This window comes from Cajanus cajan, chromosome 3 (genome assembly GCF_000230855.2).
Source record: "Cajanus cajan strain Asha chromosome 3, NIPB_CcT2T_4, whole genome shotgun sequence".
Lineage (NCBI taxonomy): Eukaryota > Viridiplantae > Streptophyta > Magnoliopsida > Fabales > Fabaceae > Cajanus > Cajanus cajan.
Genome location: NC_138519.1, coordinates 80,203,652 through 80,229,222, shown reverse-complemented (window position 1 = coordinate 80,229,222; position 25,571 = coordinate 80,203,652). Strand labels below are relative to the sequence as shown.

The 25,571-nt window shown below is 37.4% G+C and overlaps 1 protein-coding gene across 1 annotated transcript; it reads right to left on the bottom strand.

Annotated features, from left to right (window-relative positions):
- Window positions 1-9,572: 9,572 nt before the first annotated feature.
- On the bottom strand, window positions 9,573-9,908 carry LOC145956484 (uncharacterized). Its single transcript, XM_083072090.1, has one exon. The coding sequence runs from the start codon at window positions 9,906-9,908 to the stop codon at window positions 9,573-9,575; it is 336 nt and encodes a 111-aa protein (XP_082928216.1).
- Window positions 9,909-25,571: the final 15,663 nt, after the last annotated feature.

Here is a 25,571-nt window from a genome sequence, read left to right as displayed (position 1 = left end):
GTTGCTTGCATCAGCCCGCTAGGATGAAAACCCAAAAAGGGCATCCTAGGCAAAAGTTAGGGCAAAACGAAAAGCCCGCCAGTACAAGGGTACTAGGCAAAACAAAGGCAAAATTATCCCCGCTAGGACATGTCCTAGGCAAAAATTAAGGGCAAAAGAATAAGATGCAAAAAGTAAAGCAAGCAACGATCACTTGAATCGAAAACCGAAAAGGCGTTTCAAGTGATAATCTTCTAGAAGCAAGCGTCTTGCAGCATCTACACTCCTGGCTCAGGCATCTCACCCGAAGCAACTAGGGAACGGGAAGGGCAGCAATCACAGATGTAATTGTTTAAGCCAAAAATGTACAGCCTACCCTGGCCAGCCATTCTTCAGAAAATCCCTTTGTAAACCTTTCTGTATAAACATTTGTGAATATCAATAAAATATCCATTTGTTTCTTTTCTCTCCTGACCATGTGATTATGCCTTTAAATTGATGTTTCCAAAAATTGTACGAAACTCTCTTAATAATCGGTCAATAAAAGAAAATTGGAGGGGTTCCTATAAAATCTTTAAACTCCTGCATTCAAAGGCTCACGAAAATTTTCCCTCGCGTCAATGACGGAAGTTCCTCTAAATAGAAGAAGAGGATAGGGAGAGCCATTCATCTTTCTAAAAAAAAATATATATAATAAAGCTTGCATTTCGTGCATCACACACATTAGTTGCACATTCAAAGACCTTATCATGAAGCAATCGCATAAAATAGAAAAATAGAAAATTGCTTGTGTATGACAGCAGTCAGCAAAAGCCAAATCAGAAGAAGAGGCAAAATACAGAAAAAGCCGAAAATGAAAAAGGCAAGGATATAGAAAATCCAACAAAAAGATTGCACAGAATAACCGAGCCTGGAGAGGCTTGCCGAAACAATACTCCTCAGAAAACAGAATAATTGAGCCTGGAGAGGCTCGCAGAAATAATACTCCCCAGAGGGAACCTCAACTCATGCTCTTGGATTCAAAATCCCCAGCAAGAGCTATCAAGCAAGATCGTCAAAATCTCCAATGGAAGTATGATCATCCAAGCAGTATATTCAAGTCAAAGGACTTTAAAACTTCTTCAGTGGAAGATAACTCTCCGACTCAAGCGTTGAGTGAGACTAAGCCTGTAGAGGCTTCCTAAATAATACTCTGGGATACATAAGATCCCCAAATCCCCAATCGCCTACTCAAGAGGCATCCCTACAAAAGGAGAAAAAATAAAAAATATAAAAAAAAAATCTCAATAAATATTCCCCAAGCGGAATGCGGCATCCAGCCAAGCACTGAACATCAAGATTATCTGCCTAACAGAAGAGGCCAGTCAAGAAATGAATGACAGAATTCCCTAGTGGATAACAGCCTACACAGAGGCTACAAAATCAAAAAATTGAAAAGAGATACCCGAATAAGGACAACCGGGATACTCCACCAACGTCAAAGGACGTCAGCCAAACATAAGGCATCGCTCAACTCAAAGAGAGAGCATCTGTGTCCACACCCCAAGGATTCAGAAATTCCCCATGGGTACCAACAATGCAATGCAAGTTGGGGCACAGGAACCTATGAATGACTGCACATCCCCTAGACGGATCCCTGCGTTATCCAGCCCTCAGCGGCACAAAATCAAAAAAAACTGTCGAAGCAGCATAGTGGACTGTGGAGACAAAAATCATCTCAAGACCCTGGAGAGGGTAAACTCACCTGCTGATGTTAAGACGCAGTCCCTGGAGAGGGTAAACACACCTGCCGATGTTAAGACGCAGACCCTGGAGAGGGTAAACTCACCTGCCGATGTTAAGACGCAGACCCTGGAGAGGGCAAACTCAACTGCCAAATGTTAAGCGGCAGAGCCTGGAGAGGCGGTACTCAATCATCAGGGTGATGTTAACACACTGGTGTCTAGCTTCCGGCTCGGGCGTCGAGTGAGGCTAGGTCTGGAGAGACGGTACTCAACCATCAGCGTCATCAGAGGTGCGTTGGTGTCCAACTTCCGGCTCGGGCGGCGAGTGAGGTTGGGCCTGGAGAGGCAATACTTAATCATCAGTGTGATGTTAACACATTGGTGTCTAGCTTCCGGCTCGGGCGTCAAGTGAGGCTAGGTCTGGAGAGACGGTACTCAATCACCAGCGTCGCCAGAGGCACGTCAGTGTTCAACTTCCGGCTCGGGCATCGAGTGAAGTTGACCCTGGAGAGGGTAAACTCAGCTACCGAGGATGTCAGAAGCGCCGAGGTATGCACTCACCTGGAGAGGCTACTCAACAATTTTCCACCGGAAGACATTACAAGTCAGAAGGTCGGCACATCACCCGGACAATTGGGTCAACTCCTTTACTTGTCAGCCGGTACACCAAAAGGCCGTCCGACTAAGTAAAGGGGGGGCAGCTGTAGACCCCTAAAATTGTCCAGGACGGAAATAAGACTCGAAGACTCTCGAAGATCAAAGGAAAGTCAGCCAGAAGGACTCCCAGAAGACCATAGGATGACTATCTGTAGGTTTAGAGGTCTTAGAGTAGCAAAAAATAAGAAAGTGGGAGGTCTAGAGCTCAATACGGCCTCCTTGGAGTTCAGTACGGCCGTACTGCACATTTTGTACTACAATACGGCCGTACTGAAACCAATACGGCCGTATTGAAGCTCAATACGGCCTCCCTTGAGTTCAATACGGCCGTATTGCATGTTTTGCACTACAATACGGGCCGTATTGAATCAATACGGCCGTATTGAAGTGTTGGTGCTTCAATACGGCCGTACTGAATTCAATACGGCCGTATTGAAGTGTCGGTGCTTCAATACGGCCGTACTGAATTCAATACGGCCGTATTGAAGTGCAAAAATGCAATACGGGCCGTATTGAACCCAGGGGCCGTATTGAGCCCCATCCCTATAAATAGGAGGTCATTTGGACGTCCTTCCACACTTCTACACACGGTTTTGACTCCCTCCTTGAGTATTCTGGGGTTTTTGAGCAGTGTTCTGCCCTAGAAATCTCTCTGGGAGTCGATCCGACGAAGTTCTGGAATTCCGAGCATTTAGCTTGGAGATTCGAACTTAGTAGAAGGGAAATCCTCCGGATTTCCATAGTTAAAATTTTCTAGGAGGGAGCGAGCAGGCTTGTAGAGCGAGGGAACGCCAAAAAGCTTCCCAGTTTTACTTGAATATAAAAGCACGCTTCAAAGGTTTCTTCTTAAGTCCTTCCTTTTACTGCTTTCTGTGTGTATATTTAACTGTCATCATGTAGATAGTTAAGTTATAATTGTTTAGAATAAATAGGGGTAATTTAGTAATTTCGCACTATTATTTTTAGAAATAATCTGTCATAGGGAACCCGAAAGGGGCGCTGTGGGGTGCTAACACCTTCCCCACGCGTAACCGACTCCCTTACCCGACTCTGGTTGTCATGGCCGAAGTCGATTTTTGAATCGATTGCCTTAAACTTCTTTTTCTAATGTTTTGAGTAAAACATTGGTGGCGACTCCATGAACCCTTCTTTTTTATGAAAACCGCTAATCCATGGAGGGTCCCGCTTGGGAAAAACATGGATTGGTGAGCCTTTTAATAAAATTGCTCGTTTGACAAGGTCTCAGTTCGAGAATAAGTCATTCTAGCAATCCATATTTTTAAACAAATAAAAGAGTCCAACCATCCTTCGCGATTGCCGAAAGCCCGTTTCGGGCCGGTGGCGACAATACTTTGTTTGGAGTGTGAGATATGAGGTAATTCTGGTTCTGGTTGGTTACAAGGCTCCCTTCAAAGCAAATTTAGGCAAAATGTAACCATTTCAGAGTACCACGCCCGGCGCGAGTTTGTTCTGCGCCCGGCGCGGTATCAGAATTTGAACCTCGTTGGCCTTTTACTGATATGGCGCCCGGCGCGAGTTTGTGCTGCGCCCGGCGCGAGCACTCTCCTGAACCTATATTTCTCTGTTTTCAAGCATGTTTCTTTGTGGTTAATTTTGGTCTAAGTTGTTCTTCATTTTTGATATAATTGTATGGTCATCATTGTATACAATGCTCACCATGTTCTTCATGATTATACTCTTTCACAACTTCTGGTTACTAGGACTTGCAGGCATATACTGGTTGGCCTGGGGACCAGGCTTCTAAATGTGGGGGAGTGGAGCTGCTGATGCAGATGCGGTTGAGCACTTACTGAGGAAGATGACCAAATTTGATGGAAATAGATGAAGCTCACCTTAGTTCACCTCTGTTTGCAATTTATTTTTCTGTTGTTATTTTCAGTATTTTAATTGTTTTTGGATTACTCTGGTTGGTACATCTTTTTGAATATCCTGCTAGAGCATGGTTTTAATCTTGTTGAATACTTGTTTTGTATGTGATCAATTTTGGATTGAGGTTTGCTTGATGTTTATGGTGTGTGTACTTTAGACATTTTCAAGTCATATTAGAGCTTTAGTTCATGATTAGTTGCATACGGGTTTCAATGTTGATCATAGACTGAGTTGAGTGTGATAATCTGTGGATGCCAACCGAGTGAGGTCTGAGCCTAAATACTGATGAGAGAAACTACACTTATGTTGCATGATAGACTTTGCTTGAGTTTCCCGGGTGGTTTGCTAGTGTAGTGCAATTACATGATCAAGGCATTTCTATATTTTGATAACCATCTAAGCCAAAAAGCCATATTTATTTTTCTTTTGACCCATATCTTCCTAAGCTTAAACACTCAACCTTCCACTTATCCCAACTTTGAAAAATTAACCATAAACCTTTGTTTTGGTTAAGAGAGTATATTGATGACATCAAATAAGTTTGGGGGAGTTGAAGAATGAAGAAATTTGAGAAAGAAGAAGTATGTGGTCGGGAAAAAAAAAATGAAATAAGATGCAAAAGTGTACAGATGCATCATATAAAGGCTAATGGCTGGAATTGGTCGAGGGCCTGTGCTAAAATGATACATTGGGGTATGGAGAAAGAAATTATTGAAGAAATTTCAAGTACTCTCTTAAGCTATAGCACCCTTATTCCTTGAAAAACCATGAAACCGCTATGCTTGACCCTAATTACCTTAAATTGCCCTAATAAAGCCCTTGTGATAAGTGCCTGCATGTGTATTACCATTGGTTTCATTTGGAAACAAAGAGCAAAGTTGAATCCTGTGGCGTGAGTAGTAGATATGAGAGAAACACTCACCCCTATACACTAGTGTGCATAGAGAGAAACACTTTCCTAGTGAGGATGCATTCATAGATAGTCATTAGCTTTTCTCAGTTCTTTGATCTCTTTTGAAACTTTTGTTTGCACATTGTCATGTTCCATTGCAATAATTGTGGCTGAAAATTCGTTTAAGGTTCATGCTTGTGAAATGAAATTGTAAGTGAACCAAGAATAAGGAATTTGACACACATGCATTGCTTGTTATCTGCTTGATTAATTACCTTTTGCTTGAGGACAAGCAAGGTTCTAAGTTTGGGGGAATTTGATGAGCCTAAATTATACTTGTTTTTATACAAGATTTAATGATCAAATTCTTCCATTCTTTGTATCATTGCATTTTAATTGTTCTCATTTTGGTTTCTTTTGTATATGCAGGTATTCAAGTAGAGAATTGAGGATAACAAGGCTAAAGGAGTGGAAATCAAAAGAATTAAGGAGCAGAGCAGGCAACCGCGCCGGGCGCCGTATTAATCTCGCCGGGCGGGCATAAAATAGAGTACTCTCAGCCTTTGGAAACCTCGCACCGGGCGCAATTTAGAATTGCGCCGGGCGCAATTCAAGGCCGCGAGCACATTGAGCATCAGGGGAATCCCTCACCGGGCGCGAAGTGTAACGCGCCGGGCGCAATAACCCTAATTTGTCTCCTCAGGCTGCATAAAAGGAAAATTTCGAGGGTTTTCTCCCTCATTCGCCCAGGGGCGCCTCCAGGAGCGCTGCAGGAGGGATTCTCAGGCTTCGGAAGCCTCCCACGGTGGATCATTCCTTCGGTTCTTCCTTTCCTCTTCCATCTCTATTTTAGTTTTCCCCTCTTTGTTTTGAGAGGTTCTATCCATTGTATTGGGGTTTTGATGTAACCAACAAACTCTATTGTAATCCTTTTGTGTTTAATGTTATATATGTTTTGTTTCATTCCTTGTTGTGTATGATTCCATGCTTAATGCTTGCTTTGGCTTGATCACCCTTTGCATGATTTAAGGTTTCATTGAGTATTGGAAAATATCCTTGAAACTAGTTTTGAACATATGCCTAGTGGGAATTGTACCTAGGGATAGGGCTTGACCCATTAGTAGTCTTAAAACCCTAACCGGTAATGCAGGTGGAGGTATTGAGTACTCAAGGGATTGATATTCAATATTTTGCACCTAGGCTCTTTCTCTAAGGAATTAGGTCTGAGTAAATTTATGGTTGACTGAACAATGAATGTAACAAGAGACATAGGATTCACTAGTGTTTCTTTGGTGAAATCAAACCCCCACAACTTCAAGTGTCCATTTTGCCATTTCTCACCCCATTTCATTTCTAATCCATTTATTTGTGTTTTAACAATTCCAGTAGTTTTGTTCTTAAATTCACATTCATATTTATTGGGATTGTTCTCAAGTCACAAGTAGCCAATGAATGCTTAGTTTACCTTCTAATCCCTGTGGATACGATATTTTTACTACTTGTACGGCCGGTACACTTGCCGTGTTTGAGTCCGTTGAGGGAAGTAACCTAATCTATAATTATAAATAAAAGTACTTCAACAGAATTCTCAACAGGGACCTGCATATATACCTCTTCATGAAGCTCGCCATGCAAGAATGCATTATTAACATCAAGTTTCTTAAGATGCCAGTTATTGATGGCGGCTAGTGCAAGTAATAGTCGCACTGTAGTAAGCTTAGCTACAGGTGAAAAAGTATCAAGAAAATCCAGCCCTTCCCTTTGCGTATAACCCTTTGCAACTAAATGAGCTTTGTGACGCTCAATGGATCCATTAGATTTATATTTGACTTTGTATACCCAATGACATCCAATGGCAATTTTGTGAGGTGGTAACGTGGTAAGAATCCAAGTTTGATTCATTTGTAGACCAAGTAATTCAGCTTGCATAGCTTTAACCCAACAATCATGTCTTGAAGCCTCAGCATAAGAAGTGGGTTCGGTGTTGGAAGAGATAAACATAATAAAATGATGGTAAGACGGTGAAAGACAAGAATATGAAAAAATATAATGAATAGGATAAAGAATACCTGATAAGGGAATGACAGTAGTTGATGTAAGGGCACTATGATAATCTTGAAGGTAAGAGGGAGGTTGTCTAATACGTGTGGAGTGATGTAAGTCAAGAAGAGAGGTTGTATTGGTAGTGGGAGAAGAAGAGGAATCTGTAGAAGTTAAGGCAGGAGGAGAAAGAGAAGTGTTGGTGGGAAGGAGAGAGGTAGGTTCAATATAGGTGTTATCATATGAGAATGGAAGAGGAAAAGGGGAAAAGAAAGTAGTAATATCAATATTTAAAGATGGATATGGAAACTGATTTTCATAAAAAAGGATGTTGCATGAGACAGTGAAGGTGTGAGTATGAAGGTCAAACACAAGGTATCCTTTTGTGTGTGGTTTAAAACCAAGGAAAACACAAGGATGAGCTTGAGGATCAAGTTTCTGTCTATGTGCTTTTAGAGTGCTGATGTAACATAAGCATCCAAAAACCCGTAAAGTGGAAACATTGCATGGGCTGCCATGTAAAATTTCATAGGGGAGGTGTTGTTTAAAAAAGGTGTGGGAATGCGGTTAATTAAATATGTAGCATGAGGTAATCAAAACACCAAAAATTTTGCAAAAAAATTGATTGGAACAAAAGAGCTCGTGTAACACTTAAAAGATGTTGATATTTTCGTTCAACGATGCCATTCTGTTCTGGAGTCTCAACACAAGAAGTTTGATGAATTATGCCTTTAGAAGAAAAGAAATTATGCATGAGAAATTCATATCCATTATCCGTGTGAATTGTTTTAATCTTTTTGTCAAATTGGGTTTCAACATATGCAACAAAATTGGCAATATGAGTGCGAGTTTCAGATTTTGTATGCATGAGATAAATCCATGTAAAGCGAGAGTGATCATCCACGATCATAAGAAAATAACGATGACCATGCATGGAGACCTTTGAGCATGGACCCCATATGTCTATATGCAGTAAATCAAAAGAATGAGATGCATGAGAATGACTAGAAGTAAATGGCAATTTCTTTTGTTTGGCATAATGACAAGTATTGCATGTGAAATTTTTATTGCTATATAAGAAAGGATAACATGACTGCATAAGTTGTAAACGTTTAAAGGAAAGGTGACCCATGCAAAAATTCCACAAATCTATGGGAACTTCATTGCATTTAGGTTGAATAACACTTGAATAAATGGAGTGGGGTATAATGTGGTTGGGTGTAAGATGGTAAAGCCTATCCTTTACATCAACTATACCAATCTTCACCTGAGTCATTGTATCCTGTAATGTACATGAAGTGGAGGAGAAAATGAGTTTACAATGAGTAGTGGACACAAGTTTTGAAATGGAAATTAAATTGAAGGTAAAAGAGGGAATATAAAGCACGCCGGACAAGACAAATGAAGGAGAAAATTGCACTACACCCGAGTGAGTAGCATGGGCTTGATGCCCGTTTGGTAATTTGACTAAAATAGGAGTAATTTGATGATAAGATTGGAAATGTGACAAGGAAGATGAGACATGATCAGTAGCTCCTGAATCAAGGATCCAAGAGGCTAGTGTGTGTGTGTGTTGTTAATGAAGAAATAACAAATACCTGGGGATGATGTAGGATGAGTGGAACAAGATGAAACAGATGCGAAATTATTAACATAAGATGAGGCAGATGTTGAGTTTCCAGGAGATGGTTTTTGAATTAAAGCAATCAATGCTTGATACTACTGGGGTGAAAAACGAACCTCTTGAGACTCATTATTTTGTTGTTGATCATCAGTGATCTTGCTATCACTTGTCACTATGTTATTAATGGTGCTCTTCTTGCTGTAAAATTTGTGACCTGGAGGAATTCCATGTTTTCTGTAACATACGTCTATAGTGTGTCCAACCTTACCACATTGTGTGCATGTTTTTCCGCCTTTGTTGTAAATTCCTTTGTTCTTTCCTTCATGGTTTGAAGGGAAGCCATGTTTCCTATAACATACATTCTCAGTATGGCCAGTTCGTCCACAAAAATTACAAACAGAAGAGGATGAATTCACAGCATTAATCATGCTTCCTTTTGGGTCAATATTGGTACTGTTTGTGAAGTCGTTACCCAATAGTTGTTGTTCTTGTTGCGCAACATAAGAAAAGATCTTTGAAATCTCAAGTATGGGATCCATGAGTAAGACGTGTCTTCAAGTTTATGTTGCACAATAGTGGTGAGAATAGTGCAAGAATACTTCTTGGTACAAGAACAAGTGGGATCCGGTCTAAAATTTTCTATCTCACCCCAAATAATATGTAATTTGGTAAAAAAAAACTCAGTAACAAAGAGATCACCTTGTTTCATTGATGACGCTTCCTGTTGAAGATCTGAGATACGAAGGAGATCTCCTTGTGAATAGCACTATTTTAGATCACGCCATACTTCACCATCTTTATCTATCCATAAGATGATTTTGCGAATCGATGTTGATATTGAATGAACAATCCAGGAGATCACCATGTTATTACAACGACACCAAGCAAGATACATCTTGTTTGTCTTTGATGGCTCGCGAGCACTTCCATCCACGAATTCTACTTTATTTTTGGCACTAAGGACAGTTAACATAGACCTATTCCAAGCATGATAATTGTTGGAATCCAGCAGAGGTGAAACTAGAGCAATGGCTGAATTTTCACTTGGGTGAAGATAAAGGAAGCTGTGTACGCTAGGTGTTTGCTCATTTGCCTCACTCATTATTGACGGAGATGGGGAAAGAAAAGAGAGTAATAAAAAAAAGGAAACAGAGTGCGCAACAAGGCTCCTCATATGAAGAGCTTTGATACCGTATCAAAAGTATTCAGACCCATGAGCTTGACATGAAAGCATAGGAAGAAAGAGTATATTGATCAATAACAGTTTGTCACTTTCTTATTGATTATGCGAAATTATATACACAATGGATAAAGAAAACGGAATAGCAAAGAAAGATAATAACCGAAAGATAATAACCGAAAGATAATAACCGAAAGATATTAACAGAAAATGTGATAGCTAACTAATAACAAAAAAAAATATAACAACTAACTAATTATTGTTGAGACCGTAAGTCATGAATAAGCAACAGAGAATTAGAAAAGAGAGATACAGATTGTCTGAAAAGATATCGTTGGATGGATCTTGGAGTGGCCAGTTGGCTTTGTCTTGGGGAACGAATATAACATTTTGGAGAACAACTTTGGAAACGCCCATAAGCAAACAAGAGAGTGAAGAAATAGAAGTAAAAGTACCTCGGTTGTGTCAGGGTTAATAGTTTGAAACACAATGTCCCTTCATTTCGGTTTCTGCTTCAACCTTACCAATTCCAAACAAACTTCGAAGTCGGTTAAACGAAAAAGCGAGAAAAGCATAAATGGAAGATTGAACTTACCCTAGGATCACGACTAAAGCTAAGCATAAATGGAAGATTGAACTTACCTTGGGATCATGACCGAAGCTATGGCCAGACATGATGAGCACCGAGGCCAGACATGTTGAGCACCAAGAGTTACCACACATATACACATGTCTCCACATTGGTGAGATATTGTCCGCTTTAAGTCTAAACCCTCACGGTTTAGCTATTGGACATCACTCAAAAGGCCTCTCTATCAATGGAGATAACTGTATGTATATAAACTCATGTCTATCCTCGATATTATCCGCTTTTGGCCCAAGCCCTCACGGTTTTGTTTTGGACATCACCTAAAAGGCCTCTCTACCAATGAAGACAATTGTATGTATATAAACCCATGTCCATCCTCTTGTTTGAACGATGTGGGACTTTGCTTACATCTCAAAAAAACATGTCGCTTGGAGGCAACTCACCCGTGCACGATTACTTCAAACATTTCATGATCGTCTAACTATTGAATTTAGCAAGTGACATGAGATAATTGAGAGTTGATTGTGGAAGAAAAGATGAAGATACCATTTTGCCACTACTGTTAGGATCGACAATCAGTGTTAATGGTTTGTAAAAAGTTATAATGTTCTTCTTCTCCTGATCAAACCCTCGGATTTCCCGGATCAACATTTAGTCGATGAATCTCATCTTTCTCTCCCTCACTATCAGTCTCGGTCTCGCATTACTTCCCTCCAAACTATTTACTTATATGATTCGATATAAAGGTATAGTTAGTTGCATTCAGTTACTCTTTTGTCTGTTAGTGGCTCAGTTAGTTATATGTTAGTTATATGCTTTTGGACATCACTCAAAAGACTCTCTATCAATGGAGACAACTGTATTATATAAACCCATGTCCATCCTCATATACACATGTCTCCACAATAGTGAGATATTGTCCGTTTTAGGCCCAAGCCCTCATGGTTTTGCTTTTGGACATCACCCAAAAGGTTTCTCTACCAATAGAGACAACTGTATGTATATAAACCCATGTCTATCCTACCCATGTCCATCCTCATATACACATGTCTCCACATTAGTGAGATATTGTCCACTTTAGGCCCAAGCCCTCATGGTTTTGCTTTTGGACATCACCCAAAAGGTTTATATACCAATGGAGACAACTGTATGTATATAAACTCATGTTTATCCTCATATAGACATGTCTCTACATTGGTGAGGTATTGTCCGCTTTGGGCCCAAGCCCTCACGGTTTTGCTTTTGGACATCACCCAAAAAGCCTCTCTACCAATGAAGACAACTATATGCATATAAACTCATGTTCATCCTCTCCTCTTGTTTGAACAATGTGGGACTTTGCTTACATCTCAACAAGACATGTCGCTTGGAGGCAACTCACCCGTGCACGATTACTTCAAACATTCCATGATCATCTGATTATTGAATTTAGCAAGTGACTGGAGATAATTGAGAGTTGATTGTGGAAGAAACGATGAACGATACCATTTTCCACTGTTGTTAGGATCGACGATCAGTGTTAATGGTTCGTAAAAAGCTATAACGTTTTTCTTCTCCTGGTTGAACCCTCGGATTCTCCAGATCAACATTTTGTCGATGAAACTCATCCCTCTTGCCCTCACTCTCAGTCTCGCATTACTTCCCTCTAAACTATTTACTTATATGATTCGGTATAGAGGTATATTTAGTTGCATTCAGTTACTCTTTTGTCTGTTAGTGGCTTAGTTAGTTATATATTTTTGGACATCGCTCAAAAAGCTTTCTACCAATGGAGACAACTGTATCTATATAAACCCATGTCCTCATATACACATGTATCCACATTGGTGAGATATTATCCGTTTTAGGCCAAGCCCTCATAATTTTACTTTTGGACATCACCTAAAAGGTCTCTCTTCCAACGGAGACAACTGTATGTATATAAACTCATGTCTTCCTCATATAGACACGTCTCCACATTGGTGAGATATTTTCCGCTTTGGGCCCAAGCCCTCACAATTTTGCTATTGGACATCACCCATGTCCATCCTCTTGTTTGAACGATGTAAGACTTTGCTTACATCTCAACAAGACATGTTGATTGGAGGCAACTCACCCGTGCACGAATACTTCAAACATTCCATGATCGTCTGATTATTGAATTTAGCAAGTAACAGGAGATAATTGAGAGTTGATTGTGGGAGAAAAAATGAATGATATCGTTTTGTCACTGTTGTTAGGATCAACGATCAGTGTTAATAGTTTGTAAAAAGCTATAACGTTCTTCTTCTCCTAGTTCTTTTTTTCCTGGTCAAACCCTCGGATTCCCCGGATCAACATTTTTTTGATGAAACTCATCTCTCTCGCCCTCACTCTCAGTCTCAGTCTCACATTACTTCCTTCCAAACTATTTACTTATATGATTCGGTACAGAGGTATAATTAGTTGCATTTAGTTACTATTTTGTCTGTTAGTGGCTTAGTTAGTTATATGTTAGTTATATGCTTTTGGACATCACTCAAAAGACTCTCTACCAATGGAGACATTTGTATGTATATAAACCCATGTCCATCATCAAATACACATGTCTCCACATTGGTGAGATATCGTCAGTTTTAGGCCCAAGCCCTCACGGTTTTACTTTTGAACATCACCCAAAAGGTCTCTCTACCAATGGACACATTTGTGTGTATATAAACCCATGTCCATCCTCATATACACACGATTTTACTTTTGAACGTCACCCAAAAGGTCTGTCTACCAATGGAGATATTTTTATGTATATTATGTTTATAATCATATAAACACGTCACCATATTGGTGAGATATTGTCCGCTTTGGGCCAAAGCCCTCACGGCTTTGCTTTTGGACATCAACCAAAAGGCTTATCTACTAATGAAGACAACAATATGTATATAAACCCATGTCCATCCTCTTGTTTGAACGATGTGGGACTTTGCTTACATCTCAACAAGACATGTCGCTTGGAGGCAACTCACCCGTGCATGATTACTTCAAACATTTCATGATCGTCTGATTATTGAATTTAGCAAGTAACATGCTTTTAGGATCGATGATCAGTGTTAATGGTTTGTAAAAAGCTATAACGTTCTTCTTCTCCTGGTCGAACCCTCAGATTCCCCGAATCAATATTTTGTCGATGAAACTCATCTCTCTCACCCTCACTCTCAGTCTCTGTCTCCCCGCATTTAGTTACTATTTTGTCTATTAGTGACTTAGTTAGTTATATGCTTTTGGACATCACTTAAAAGGTTCTCTACCAATGGAGATATTTGTATGTATATAAACTCATGTCCATTCTTATATAGACATGTATCCACATTGGTGAGATATTGTCCACTTTGGGCCCAAGCCCTCACGGTTTTGCTTTTGGACATCACCTAAAAGGTCTCTCTACCAATGAAGACAACTATATGTATATAAACTCATGTCCATCTTCTTGTTTGAACGATGTGGGACTTTGCTTACATCTCAACAACACATGTCACTTGGAGGCAACTCACCCGTGCACGATTACTTCAAACATTTCATGATCGTCTGATTATTGAATTTAGCATGTGACAGGAGATAATTGAGAGTTGATTGTGCAAGAAAAGATGAATGATACCATTTTGCCTCTGCTATTAGGATCGACCATCAATGTTAATGGTTTGTAAAAAGCTATAACGTTCTTTTTCTCCTGGTTTTTTTTTTCTTGGTCGAACCCTCTGATTCTCCGGATCAATAATTTGTCAATGAAACTCATCTCTCTCGCCCTCACTCTCAGTCTCGCACTACTTCCCTCCAAACTATTTACGTATATGATTCGGTATAGAGGTATAGTTAGTTGCATTTAGTTTCTATTTTGTCTATTAGTAGCTTAGTTAGTTATATGTTAGCTATATACTTTTGGACATCACTCAAAAGTATCTCTACCAATGGAGACATTTGTATGTATATAAACCCATGTCCATCCTCATATACTCATGTCTCCATATTGGTGAGATATCGTCCGCTTTAGGCCCAAGTCCTCACGGTTTTACTTTTGGACATCACCCAAAAGCTATATCTACCAATAGAGACATTTGTATGTATAGAAACCCATGTCCATCCTCATATACACATGTCTCCACATTGGTGAGATATTGTCCGCTTTAGGTTCAAGCCCTCACGGTTTTGCTTTTGGACATCACTCAAAAGGTCTCTCCGCCAAAGAAAACAACTATATGTATAACGTTCTTTTTCTCCTGGTTTTTTTTTCTTGGTCGAACCCTCGGATTCTCTGGATCAATAATTTGTCGATGAAACTCATCTCTCTCGCCCTCACTCTCAGTCTCGCACTACTTCCCTCCAAACTATTTACGTATATGATTCGGTATAGAGGTATAGTTAGTTGCATTTAGTTTCTATTTTTTCTGTTAGTAGCTTAGTTAGTTATATGTTAGCTATATACTTTTGGACATCGCTCAAAAGTATCTCTACCAATGGAGACATTTGTATGTATATAAACCCATGTCCATCCTCATATACTCATGTCTCCATATTGGTGAGATATCGTCCGCTTTAGGCCCAAGTCCTCACGGTTTTACTTTTGGACATCACCCAAAAGCTCTATCTACCAATAGAGACATTTATATGTATAGAAACTCATGTCCATCCTCATATACACATGTCTCCACATTGGTGAGATATTGTCCGCTTTAGGTTCAAGCCCTCACGGTTTTGCTTTTGGACATCACCCAAAAGGTCTCTCCACCAAAGAAAACAACTATATGTATATAAACCCATGTCCATCCTCTTATTTGAACGATGTGAGACTTTGCTTACATATCAACAAGACATGTCGCTTGGAGGCAACTCACCCGTGCATGATTACTTCAAACATTCCATGATCGTCTGATTATTGAATTTAGCAAGTGACAGGAGATAATTGAGACTTGATTGTGGAAGAAAAGATGAATGATACTGTTTTGCCACTGTTGTTAGGATCGACTATCAGTGTTAATGGTTTGTAAAAAGCTATAAAGTTCTTTTTTTCCTGGTCAAACCCTCAGATTCCCCGGATCAACATTTTGTCAATGAAACTCAACTCTTTCGCCCTCACTCTCAATCTTGCATTACTTCCCTCCAAACTATTTACTTATATGATTCAGTATAGAGGTATAGTTAGTTGCATTTAGTTACTCCTCTGTCTGTTAGTGGCTTAGTACCCCTTCTCCCGAAATTACGAAACTATTTTGCCGAGTTTCTTAAAGAGAGTTGTGTCGCGCCCCTAAGTATTCTCTACCTACCCACCTGTGTTAGTTTCGGGTACAGGTACCCATTTGTTGAAGGTCATTTGAGCTTTTCCTAGGAGTATGACATGGATTACTTCAGCGGTGTAACACCTGGTACTCGAACTTTGGCTCGAGATATTTTCTCCACCCCTTATTACCTAGAAAAAGCAGGGGCACCTTACGTCCTTGAACCGATAACCATCTTTCGACTAACCTAGCCTCCCCCGTCTCTCGGGACCAACAAAACTCAAAAGGCTCTCTACTAAAGGAGACAATTGTATGTATATAAACTCATATCCATCCTCATATACACATGTTTCCACATTGGTGAGTTATTGTCCGCTTTAGGCCCAAGCCCTCACGATTTTGCTTTTGGACATCACCCAAAAGGTCTCTCTACCAATGGAGACAACTGTATGTATTTAAACCCATGTCTATCCTCATATAGACACGTCTCCACATTGGTGAGATATTGTCCGCTTTAGGCCCAAGCCCTCACAGTTTTGCTTTTGGACATCACCCAAAAGGTCTCTCTACCAATGAAAACAACTATATGTATATAAACCCATGTCCAACCTCTTGTTTGAACGATGCGAGACTTTGCTTACATCTCAAAAAGACATGTCGCTTGGAGGCAACTCACCCGTGCATGATTACTTTAAACATTTCATGATCGTCTTGAAGTTAGCAAGTGACAGGAGATAATTGAGAGTTGATTGTGGAAGAAAAGATAAATGATACCGTTTTGTCATTGTTGTTAGGATCGACTATAAGGGTTAATGGTTTGTAAAAAGCTATAACGTTCTTTTTTTCCTGGTCAAACCCTCGGATTCCCCGGATTAACATTTTGTCGATGAAACTCATGTCTCTCGTCCTCACTCTCAGTCTCAGTCTCAGTCTCGCATTACTTCCCTCCAAACTATTTACTTATATGATTCAGTATAGAGGTATAGTTTGTTGCATTCAGTTACTCATCTGTCTGTTAGTGGCTTAGTACCCTTTCTCTCAAAGTTACTGGGCTATTTTTTTGAGTTCCTTAGAGAGAGTTGTGTCGCGCCCCTAGGTATTCTCTACCTACCCACCTATGTTAGTTTCTGGTACAGGTACCCATTTGTTGAAGGTTGTTTGAGCTTTTCTTGGGAGTATGGCATGGATTACTTCAGGACTGTAGCACCTGGTACTCGAACTTTGGCTCAGGGTATTTTCTCCACCCCTTATTACCCAGAAAAAGTAGGGGCACCTTGCGTCCTTGAACCAATAACCATCTTTCGGCTAACCTAGCCTCCTCCGTCCCTCGGGACCAACAACACTCAAAAGGCTCTCTACCAAAAGAGACAATTGTATGTATATAAACTCATGTTCATCCTCATATACACATGTCTCCACATTGGTGAGATATTACCTGCTTTAGACCCAAGCCCTCACGATTTTGCTTTTGGACATCACCAAAAAGGTCTCTCTACCAATGGAGACAACTGTATGTATTTAAACTCATGTCTATCCTCATATAGACACGTCTCTACATTGGTGAGATATTGTCCGCTTTAGGCCCAAGCCCTCACAGTTTTACTTTTGGACATCACCTAAAAGGTCTCTCTACCAATGAAAACAACTATATGTATATAAACCCATGTCCATCCTCTTGTTTGAACGATGTGAGACTTTTCTTACATCTCAACAAGACAGGTCGCTTGGAGGTAACTCACCCGTGCACGATTACTTCAAACATTCCATGATTGAATTTAGCAAGTGACAGGAGATAATTGAGAGTTGATTGTGGAAGAAAAGATGAATGATACCGTTTTTCCACTATTGTTAGGATCGAATATCAGTGTTAATGGTTTGTAAAAAGCTATAACGTTCTTCTTTTCCTAGTTCTTTTTTTCCTGGTCGAACCTTCGGATTCCCCGGATCAACATTTTGTCGATGAAACTCATCTCTCTCGCCCTCACTCTCAGTCTCAATCTCAGTCTCAGTCTCGCATTACTTTCCTCCAAACTATTTACTTATATGATTCAGTATAGAGGTATAATTAGTTGCATTCAGTTACTCATCTGTCTATTAGTGGCTTAGTACCCCTTCTCCCAAAGTTGTAGGGTTATTTTGCCGAGTTCTTTAGAGAGAATTGTGTCGTGCTCCTAAATATTCTCTACCTACCCACCTGTGTCAGTTTCGGGTACAGGTACCCATTTGTTGAAGGTCATTTGAGCTTCTAAATATTCTCTACCTACCCACCTGTGTCAGTTTCGGGTACAGGTACCCATTTGTTGAAGGTCATTTGAGCTTTTCCTGATTACTTCCCACATGTGTCAATTTCGGGTACAGGTACCCATTTGTTGAAGGTCATTTGAGCTTTTCCTGATTACTTCAGCGCTGTAGCACCTAGTACTCAAACTTTGGCTGGAGGTATTTTCTCCACCCCTTATTACCCAGAAAAAGGAGGGGCATCTTGCATCCTTGAATCGATAATCATCTTTCGGCTAACCTAGCCTCCTCCGTCCCTCGAGACCAACAAAACTCAGAAGGCTCTCTACCAAAGGAGACAATTGTATGTATATAAACTCATGTCATTGTCTGCTTTAGGCCCAAGCCCTCACGATTTTGCTTTTGGACATCACCTAAAAGGTCTCTCTACCAATGGAGACAACTGTATGTATATAAATCTATGTCTATCCTCATATAGACACGTCTCCACATTGGTAAGATATTGTTCGCTTTGGGCTCAAGCCCTCAAGATTTTGCTTTTGGATATCACCCAAAAGGCCTTTCTACCAATGAAGACAACTATATGTATATAAACTCATGTTCATCCTTTTGTTTAAACGGTGTGGGACTTTGCTTACATCTCAACGAAACATGTCGCTTGGAGGAAACTTAGCCGTGCACGATTACTTCAAACATTCCATGATCATCTATTATTGAATTTAGCAAGTGACAGGAGATAATTGAGAGTTGATTGTGGAATAAAAGATGAATGATACCATTTTGCAACTGCTGTTAGGATCAACGATCAGTGTTATTGGTTTGTAAAAAGTTATAACGTTCTTCTTGTCTTGGTTCTTTTTTTCCTGGTCGAACCCTCGGATTCCCCGGATCAATATTTTGTCGATGAAACTCATCTCTCTTGCCCTCACTCTCAGTCTCGGTCTCGCATTACTTCCCTCCAAACTATTTACTTATATGATTCGGTATAGAGGTATAGTTAGTTGCATTCAGTTACTCTTTTGTCTGTTAGTGGCTAAGTATCCCTTCTCCCGAAGTTACGAGGCTATTTTTTCGAGTTCCTTAGAGAGAGTTGTCTTGCGCCCCTAGGTATTCTCTACCTACCTATCTGTGTCAGTTTCGGATACAAGTACCCATTTGTTAAAGGTCGTTCAAGCTTTTCCTGAGAGTATGACATGGATTACTTCAGGGCTGCAGCACCTGGTACTCGAACTTTGGCTCGAGGCATTTTCTTTACCCCTTATTACCCTGAAAAAGCAGGGGCACCTTGCGTCCTTGAACCGATAACCATCTTTCGGCTAACCTAGCCTCCTCCGTCCCTCGGGACTAACAAAACTCAAAAGGCTGTCCACCAATGGAGACAATTGTATGTATATAAACCCATGTCTATCCTCATATACACATTTCTCCACATTGGTGAGATATTGTCCGCTTTGGGCCTAAGCCCTCACGGTTTTGCTTTTGGACATCACTCAAAAGGCCTCTCTACCAATAAAAACAATTATATGTATATAAACACATGTTCATCCTCTTGTTTGAATGAAGTGGAACTTTGCTTGCATCTCAACAAGACATGTCGCTTGGAGGCAACTCACCCGTGCACGATTACTTCAAACATTCCATGATCGTCTGATTATTGAATTTATCAAGTGACAGGATATAATTGAGAGTTGATTGTGGAAGAAAAGATGAATGATACCGTTTTGCCACTACTGTTAGGATCGACGATCAGTGTTAATGGTTTGTAAAAAACTATAACGTTCTTCTTCTGCTGGTTATTTTTTTCCTGGTCGAACCCTCAGATTCCCTAGATCAACATTTTGTCGATGAAACTCATTTGGTCTCGGTCTTGTATTACTTCCTCCAAACTATTTACTTATATGATTTGGTATAGAGGTATAGTTAGTTGCATTTAGTTACTCTTTTGTTTGTTAGTGGCTCAGTTAGTTATATGTTAGTTATTTTTTTTATTGAAATGCTAGTAGACAGAATACACGAAAGAAAACATGCTCTGAATTTAAAAAAAATTATTCAAAAAAAAGTGTAATTTTAGTAATGTCCTTAGAGTGTAACAAGGCATGACTCAACAAAGGTGATAACAACTCTGAAAAATATTTTTATTTAAAAAATTAAAAAAAAAATTAAGTATAATTTTTAAAAATGTTCTTATTTAAATAACAGTTTTAATTTATATAGAGAGATAAAATTATAAGTTGGAAATATTTAAAAAACTACAAGTGAAGAGAAAAGAATGAATCCCTTTTCATATATTTTTGAATCTGTGTTCAAATAAAAATATATGGAAAAAATTATACGTACACTCATTGACTTTTTTTAAATGTATAAACAAGTTCCACATTAATAAAAAAAAAAACAATTTATAAAATACAAATATATTCCAATAATTGAAAGATCTTAGTAAAACCATGAGGACTTAGTCCCAAAGCAGTGTTTGAGATGAGGATTGTACAAACAAGTCCCACATCAATAAAATAAGAAAAAAAATAGCAATTATGTATCTCATCGAAACATGAAGGCTTAGTCCCAAGGTAAACAATATCTCATCGTTCAATTCTAACCACTTAAATGACAATTGCACATTTTCTTTTGCGTGGGTGAAACTTATATTCATTAATTGCAAGTCATGAATAAGCAATAGAGAATTGGGAAATAGATACCGATTTTTTGAAAAGATATCACTAAACTTCTTTGTCAAGGTGGAAGGATCTTCAAGTGGTCGGTTGGCTTCATCTTGGTGAACGAATATAAGAACCTTTCCATCCATGTCATCACAATTATAGCTGATGTGAACTTTTTGAAAACAGAGACAATGCATAAGAGAAGGAGAGTGAAAAAATAATAACTATGTATCTCATCAAACCATGAAGGCTTAGTCCTAAAGCGGACAATATTTTATCGTTCAATTGTTGGCCACTACACAATTGTCACTTCTCTTCTTTTTTATCTTTTTGTCTTCTAACAATCTTTCCCTTCATTTTGATTTCTCATGCAACCTTACAATTCCAAGCAAACACTGAGGTGAGGTTGGTTAAACAAAAAAACAAGAAAAATGCAAGTGAGAGATTGAACTTACCTTGGGACTGTGAAGTTGGGGCCAGAGAGGTAATTCACCGGTGCATGAAATTTCAAGCACTCTATGATTGACTAATTATTGAAGTGAAAAGATGAATGAATCATACAATTTACTCAGTACTGTCAGGGCCAATGATTAGATTATAATGGAGAATAATTTGTCAATGTTAAGATGAATTTATATTTTGTCCGTAACTATTTCACATGTTTATTTAGATTATAATGGAGAATTAAGAGACTGTTATATTTAATTTTTTTATAAGACTAAATGACATCTGTATAACATAACTCTTCTCATTCAGAATTAAGAAACTCTTGAGTTGTTTGTGGATATAGGTCACATTGACTGAACTACGTAATTTGTGTATACTTACGACTATGACTGATGATGTAAAGAATGCGATGTTAGAGAAAACACAATTTGATTCTCTTAAATTTGACTGATAACGAGAGAGAGGTGAGTGAAGAGACAACAATTGCAAGGATACGAAAGATGTTGGAAGATAAATTCAAAATCCCTAATCAATTGGTTGTATAAAAACAATGTCCCTATACATTGCAGATGTCTGTGAATATGTGTGAGAGGTCATCTTGATAATTTTAACCACATTACCTTAGATCTAAAGAGTATTGGAGTTCTAAAGAGTATTGGAGTTAAAGTTGATGATGAGAATCTAGCTATTATTTTATTATGCTCTCTACCGAAATCATAAGAGAATTTTATTCATACTATGTTATATGATAAGGATAGTATTACTGTCAATAACGTAGTTTGCAGTTTAAAGAACTAAAGAGAAGTGTCTCTAATTCTAATGTTGAGATGCCTTGAATATATATTTTATCGTTTTATAAGGCTAAAAGGCATCTGTATCAGATAACTCTTCTCATTCATAATTATGAAACTCTTGTATTGTCCGTGGATGTAAATCAGACTGAACCATGTAATTTATGTGTTGTTTTTTTTCTCTTAGTCTTTTTTTTTTTTTTTTTGCATATTATCATAACAATTAAGGATATATTCCTCACAAACTCTCTCCTCCTCATTCTCAATCCCGCTCATTTCTTTTCTCCACTTGAAACAATTTATTTATATGATTTACTATAATTAGTTGCTTTCAGTTAGTTAAGTAGTTAGTTATACGTTAGTAATTAATGAAATAAAGCATGTTCTAAATTTAAAAAATTCTTACAAATTAATATACAATTTAGCAATTACATGTGGATAATTAATCTTTTGTATATGATTTTTTTATTATAGTTTTTTTATACCCAACACTAGTGACTGCAACCACAATACCTTAATGTATCCTTTTTATTTTGTAGACACACTTGTCCTATTATAAATTGTTTAAATCTCATTTGTTTGCACTTGGCAGCATTAAATGGCAAAGCAACATTCTACAGTGGATCACTTCATATTTAAATTTTTTTATTACTGGATTCCAATTTGACGCCTAGTACTTCTCCATTTTCAAATAATGATAAAATTATTATTGAAGGATTTTAAGTTAAAGGGACTTATACCACGTGAAACATCGGAAAACATTTAACTAACAATGGAAAAAATTAAATACAAATAGAGGATTTGATAGACAAAAACTAACTCACATCCAAATGCACTTGGCTTGATGCAAATCAAGGAAACTAATCAATCAACTAAGCATATGGGTAACAAACAACATAATGCACAAAAATACTGACTAAACTCTTGTACAAATTTTATCACAAATATGGATTTAACAGAAGGAATGGATGGAAGCATAAAACCAGCTTAAAATGTAATCTAAGAAAGGAAAGAATCTCATATAGAAAATCAGGAGGGCCACATAATTTCTCAAGCATAAGCTTTTCAATGCTTAGTTAGCTGTATCTTTCATTGGTGCACACTTCCCTATTTCTTGAAACACAAGTGCCACCTGAGTTAACTACAATACAGCTATAGTTGGCTTGGTTCATGTAAAATTTGAACCTTTATATATCAAGGTGTCCCTAACATATTTAAAGAAGCAAACTTTACCTAAAATATGACTTTTTTTTATATTTTATTTTAAGAGTTGATCTGATTTTCAAAATTCTATCCAACCTTAGATCAAATATTTTATTCAGAATATGACTCTTTTTTTTGTTTCATTTTAAGAATATCTTGAAAGGTTTGCACGTATATTATAAATAAGTCTTTAAAGTTAGTGCATCACAAGCATCAGGAAAAATTTATCTAACATATTTATTCAATGTTTCAGATTACTCATATTTACTTCTGCCTTATACATTCAACAATTTCTTCAAAATTGATGCTTCAAACATGTCAGGTATTTCTTTAAGTAATTTACAACCGCTTAAATTTATTTTTGTCAAACTTATGACTCATTAATATTCGAGATCAAAACATCAAGAACGAAAATGGTTAGTTACTAATAGTACCATGTTCAGTTGAATGTAAAGGAATTCAGAAAAGTTCAATGCGACAAGTTTTTTTTGGATCAGAATTAGCGGGTAGTGATGATTCAGGATACCTGCACCATTTTAGCACTCTTAAACTTCTTGGGAAAGCACTAGGTCTCCTAGAAAAGCTAGTATTTTCTACCACTAGTAATTTAAGGTTCTCCATCTTCTCTACTAAAGATACATTCCATTGCACTTCTTTATCTTTAGACAAATGTAGCCTGATAATCTCAATTTTTTCGGATCCCTTAAGTCAAAACAATTAAATCAAGAGATAAAGTTTTCAATCTTTTAGATGAGTTTCTGCTAACAATTTTGATATATATACTATTAACTTTTCGTCACATAATTATAAAATTGTCTTTTCGCTCTATCATTTAAAACACCAAAAATAAAAATATACGATTTTATGATTTGATGATTTTAGAAAAAAATTATACTACCATAGCATTTATATTAAATTCAACTATTTTCAATAACTATATAATAATATGAACGTAGAATATATAAAACTATCGTATACAGTTATTATTTGAATTTAAAAAATTAAACATAAAATTTAAATTTATTGCTCATTCAGGCACACTTAAACCTAATCCTCATGTCGTGTTTGAATTTGAACACGTTTTTGGTTAGTATGACAGAGGGAGTATACTTTTAGCGAGTTGGATTATGGGAATATACATCAATTCTCTTTTTTAACCATCCAGGGGGCGAATAAGTTAAAGGGATTAATAGTCGTATAAATAGTGTTACACAATTAATTAATTAAAAATTAAAACAATTAGTATGATTTTAAAAATAGTTATAATAAAAGTTAATAAGTTATTATTATATAATTTGTGATTAAATAATTGTATAAAAATATTTTACATGATTAATGCAAAAAAAAAAATCTAAAAAGATAAAATGGGTAATTTTATACATGAGAAATGTTATCAATAATATTCAATGAAACATCTTTTTCTAACAATTATTTAAGAGAAATATTAAAAAAATTAATATTTTTTTAATTGATTGAAATTTACTATAAAAATATAAGAATTGATGGATTCCAAGGTAGAAGGGACAAAGTGAGCCAACCTATTTAAAACGGGATAAAACGAGTTGATCCACTAAAGAAATGAGGATGAGATATGGATTGGACTATCAAAGAAAATGAATTAAAAATTGACTCATTTTAATGAGTAAGTAGGTTAAATTGTTGAATTGAAAAATTGAGACACCTTAAATCCACCTATTTTTTTTTATCTCAATCAAAATATTTCAATATATATTTTCACTTCTATATATAATGTTATTATTATTTTTAAAATTGATTAGAAGAGTTATACTTTTTAATGCAAAGGACAAAAATAATATATAATTCTATTAAAAAAATACACTATACATGAAAATATAGTAGTAAAAACACGTGATTAAAATAATATGTTTCTATTTCATATAAAATGAAAATAATTATATAGAAAGAGAAGTTGAACTTTAAAATATAAATATTGTTCTAACATAAATTCACTACAAATTTATCTTTTGAGAACATAAAGAATGTATTAGCGGATTGACCCATTGAGTTGACAAGTTAAGCAAAGTTAATTGGTGAGTTTATTCATCTAACCTAATCCACAAAAAAATAGTCAAATTGATGAATTGATCAATCAGATTCAACTCACATTGTCAGCCCAAAAATTTATCACTTAAATTTTATGACTTTATGAATTTTGTCACATAAAACGCAGGTGACGCCCGACGCCATGTTAGAAACATAAAACGTATAAAATCGTGATTTGGGAACAACTAATTCAAAACATGTATTCATCATTTTAATCGATAAAAACACTTTAAAATACTAATGTAATGTATTTATAAGACATAAAATTCATATCATTACATATTTTAATCAATTACTCACACAATAATCATTCTCGCGCATACTCTTAAAATTCCTATATGAATTCACAAACAATTCAATATATACCAAAAAGG

Coding starts and splice junctions, on each gene's coding strand:
- LOC145956484 (XM_083072090.1), bottom strand. CDS start 9,908: ATGAGTGAGGCAAATGAGCAAACACCTAGCGTACACAGCTTCCTTTAT.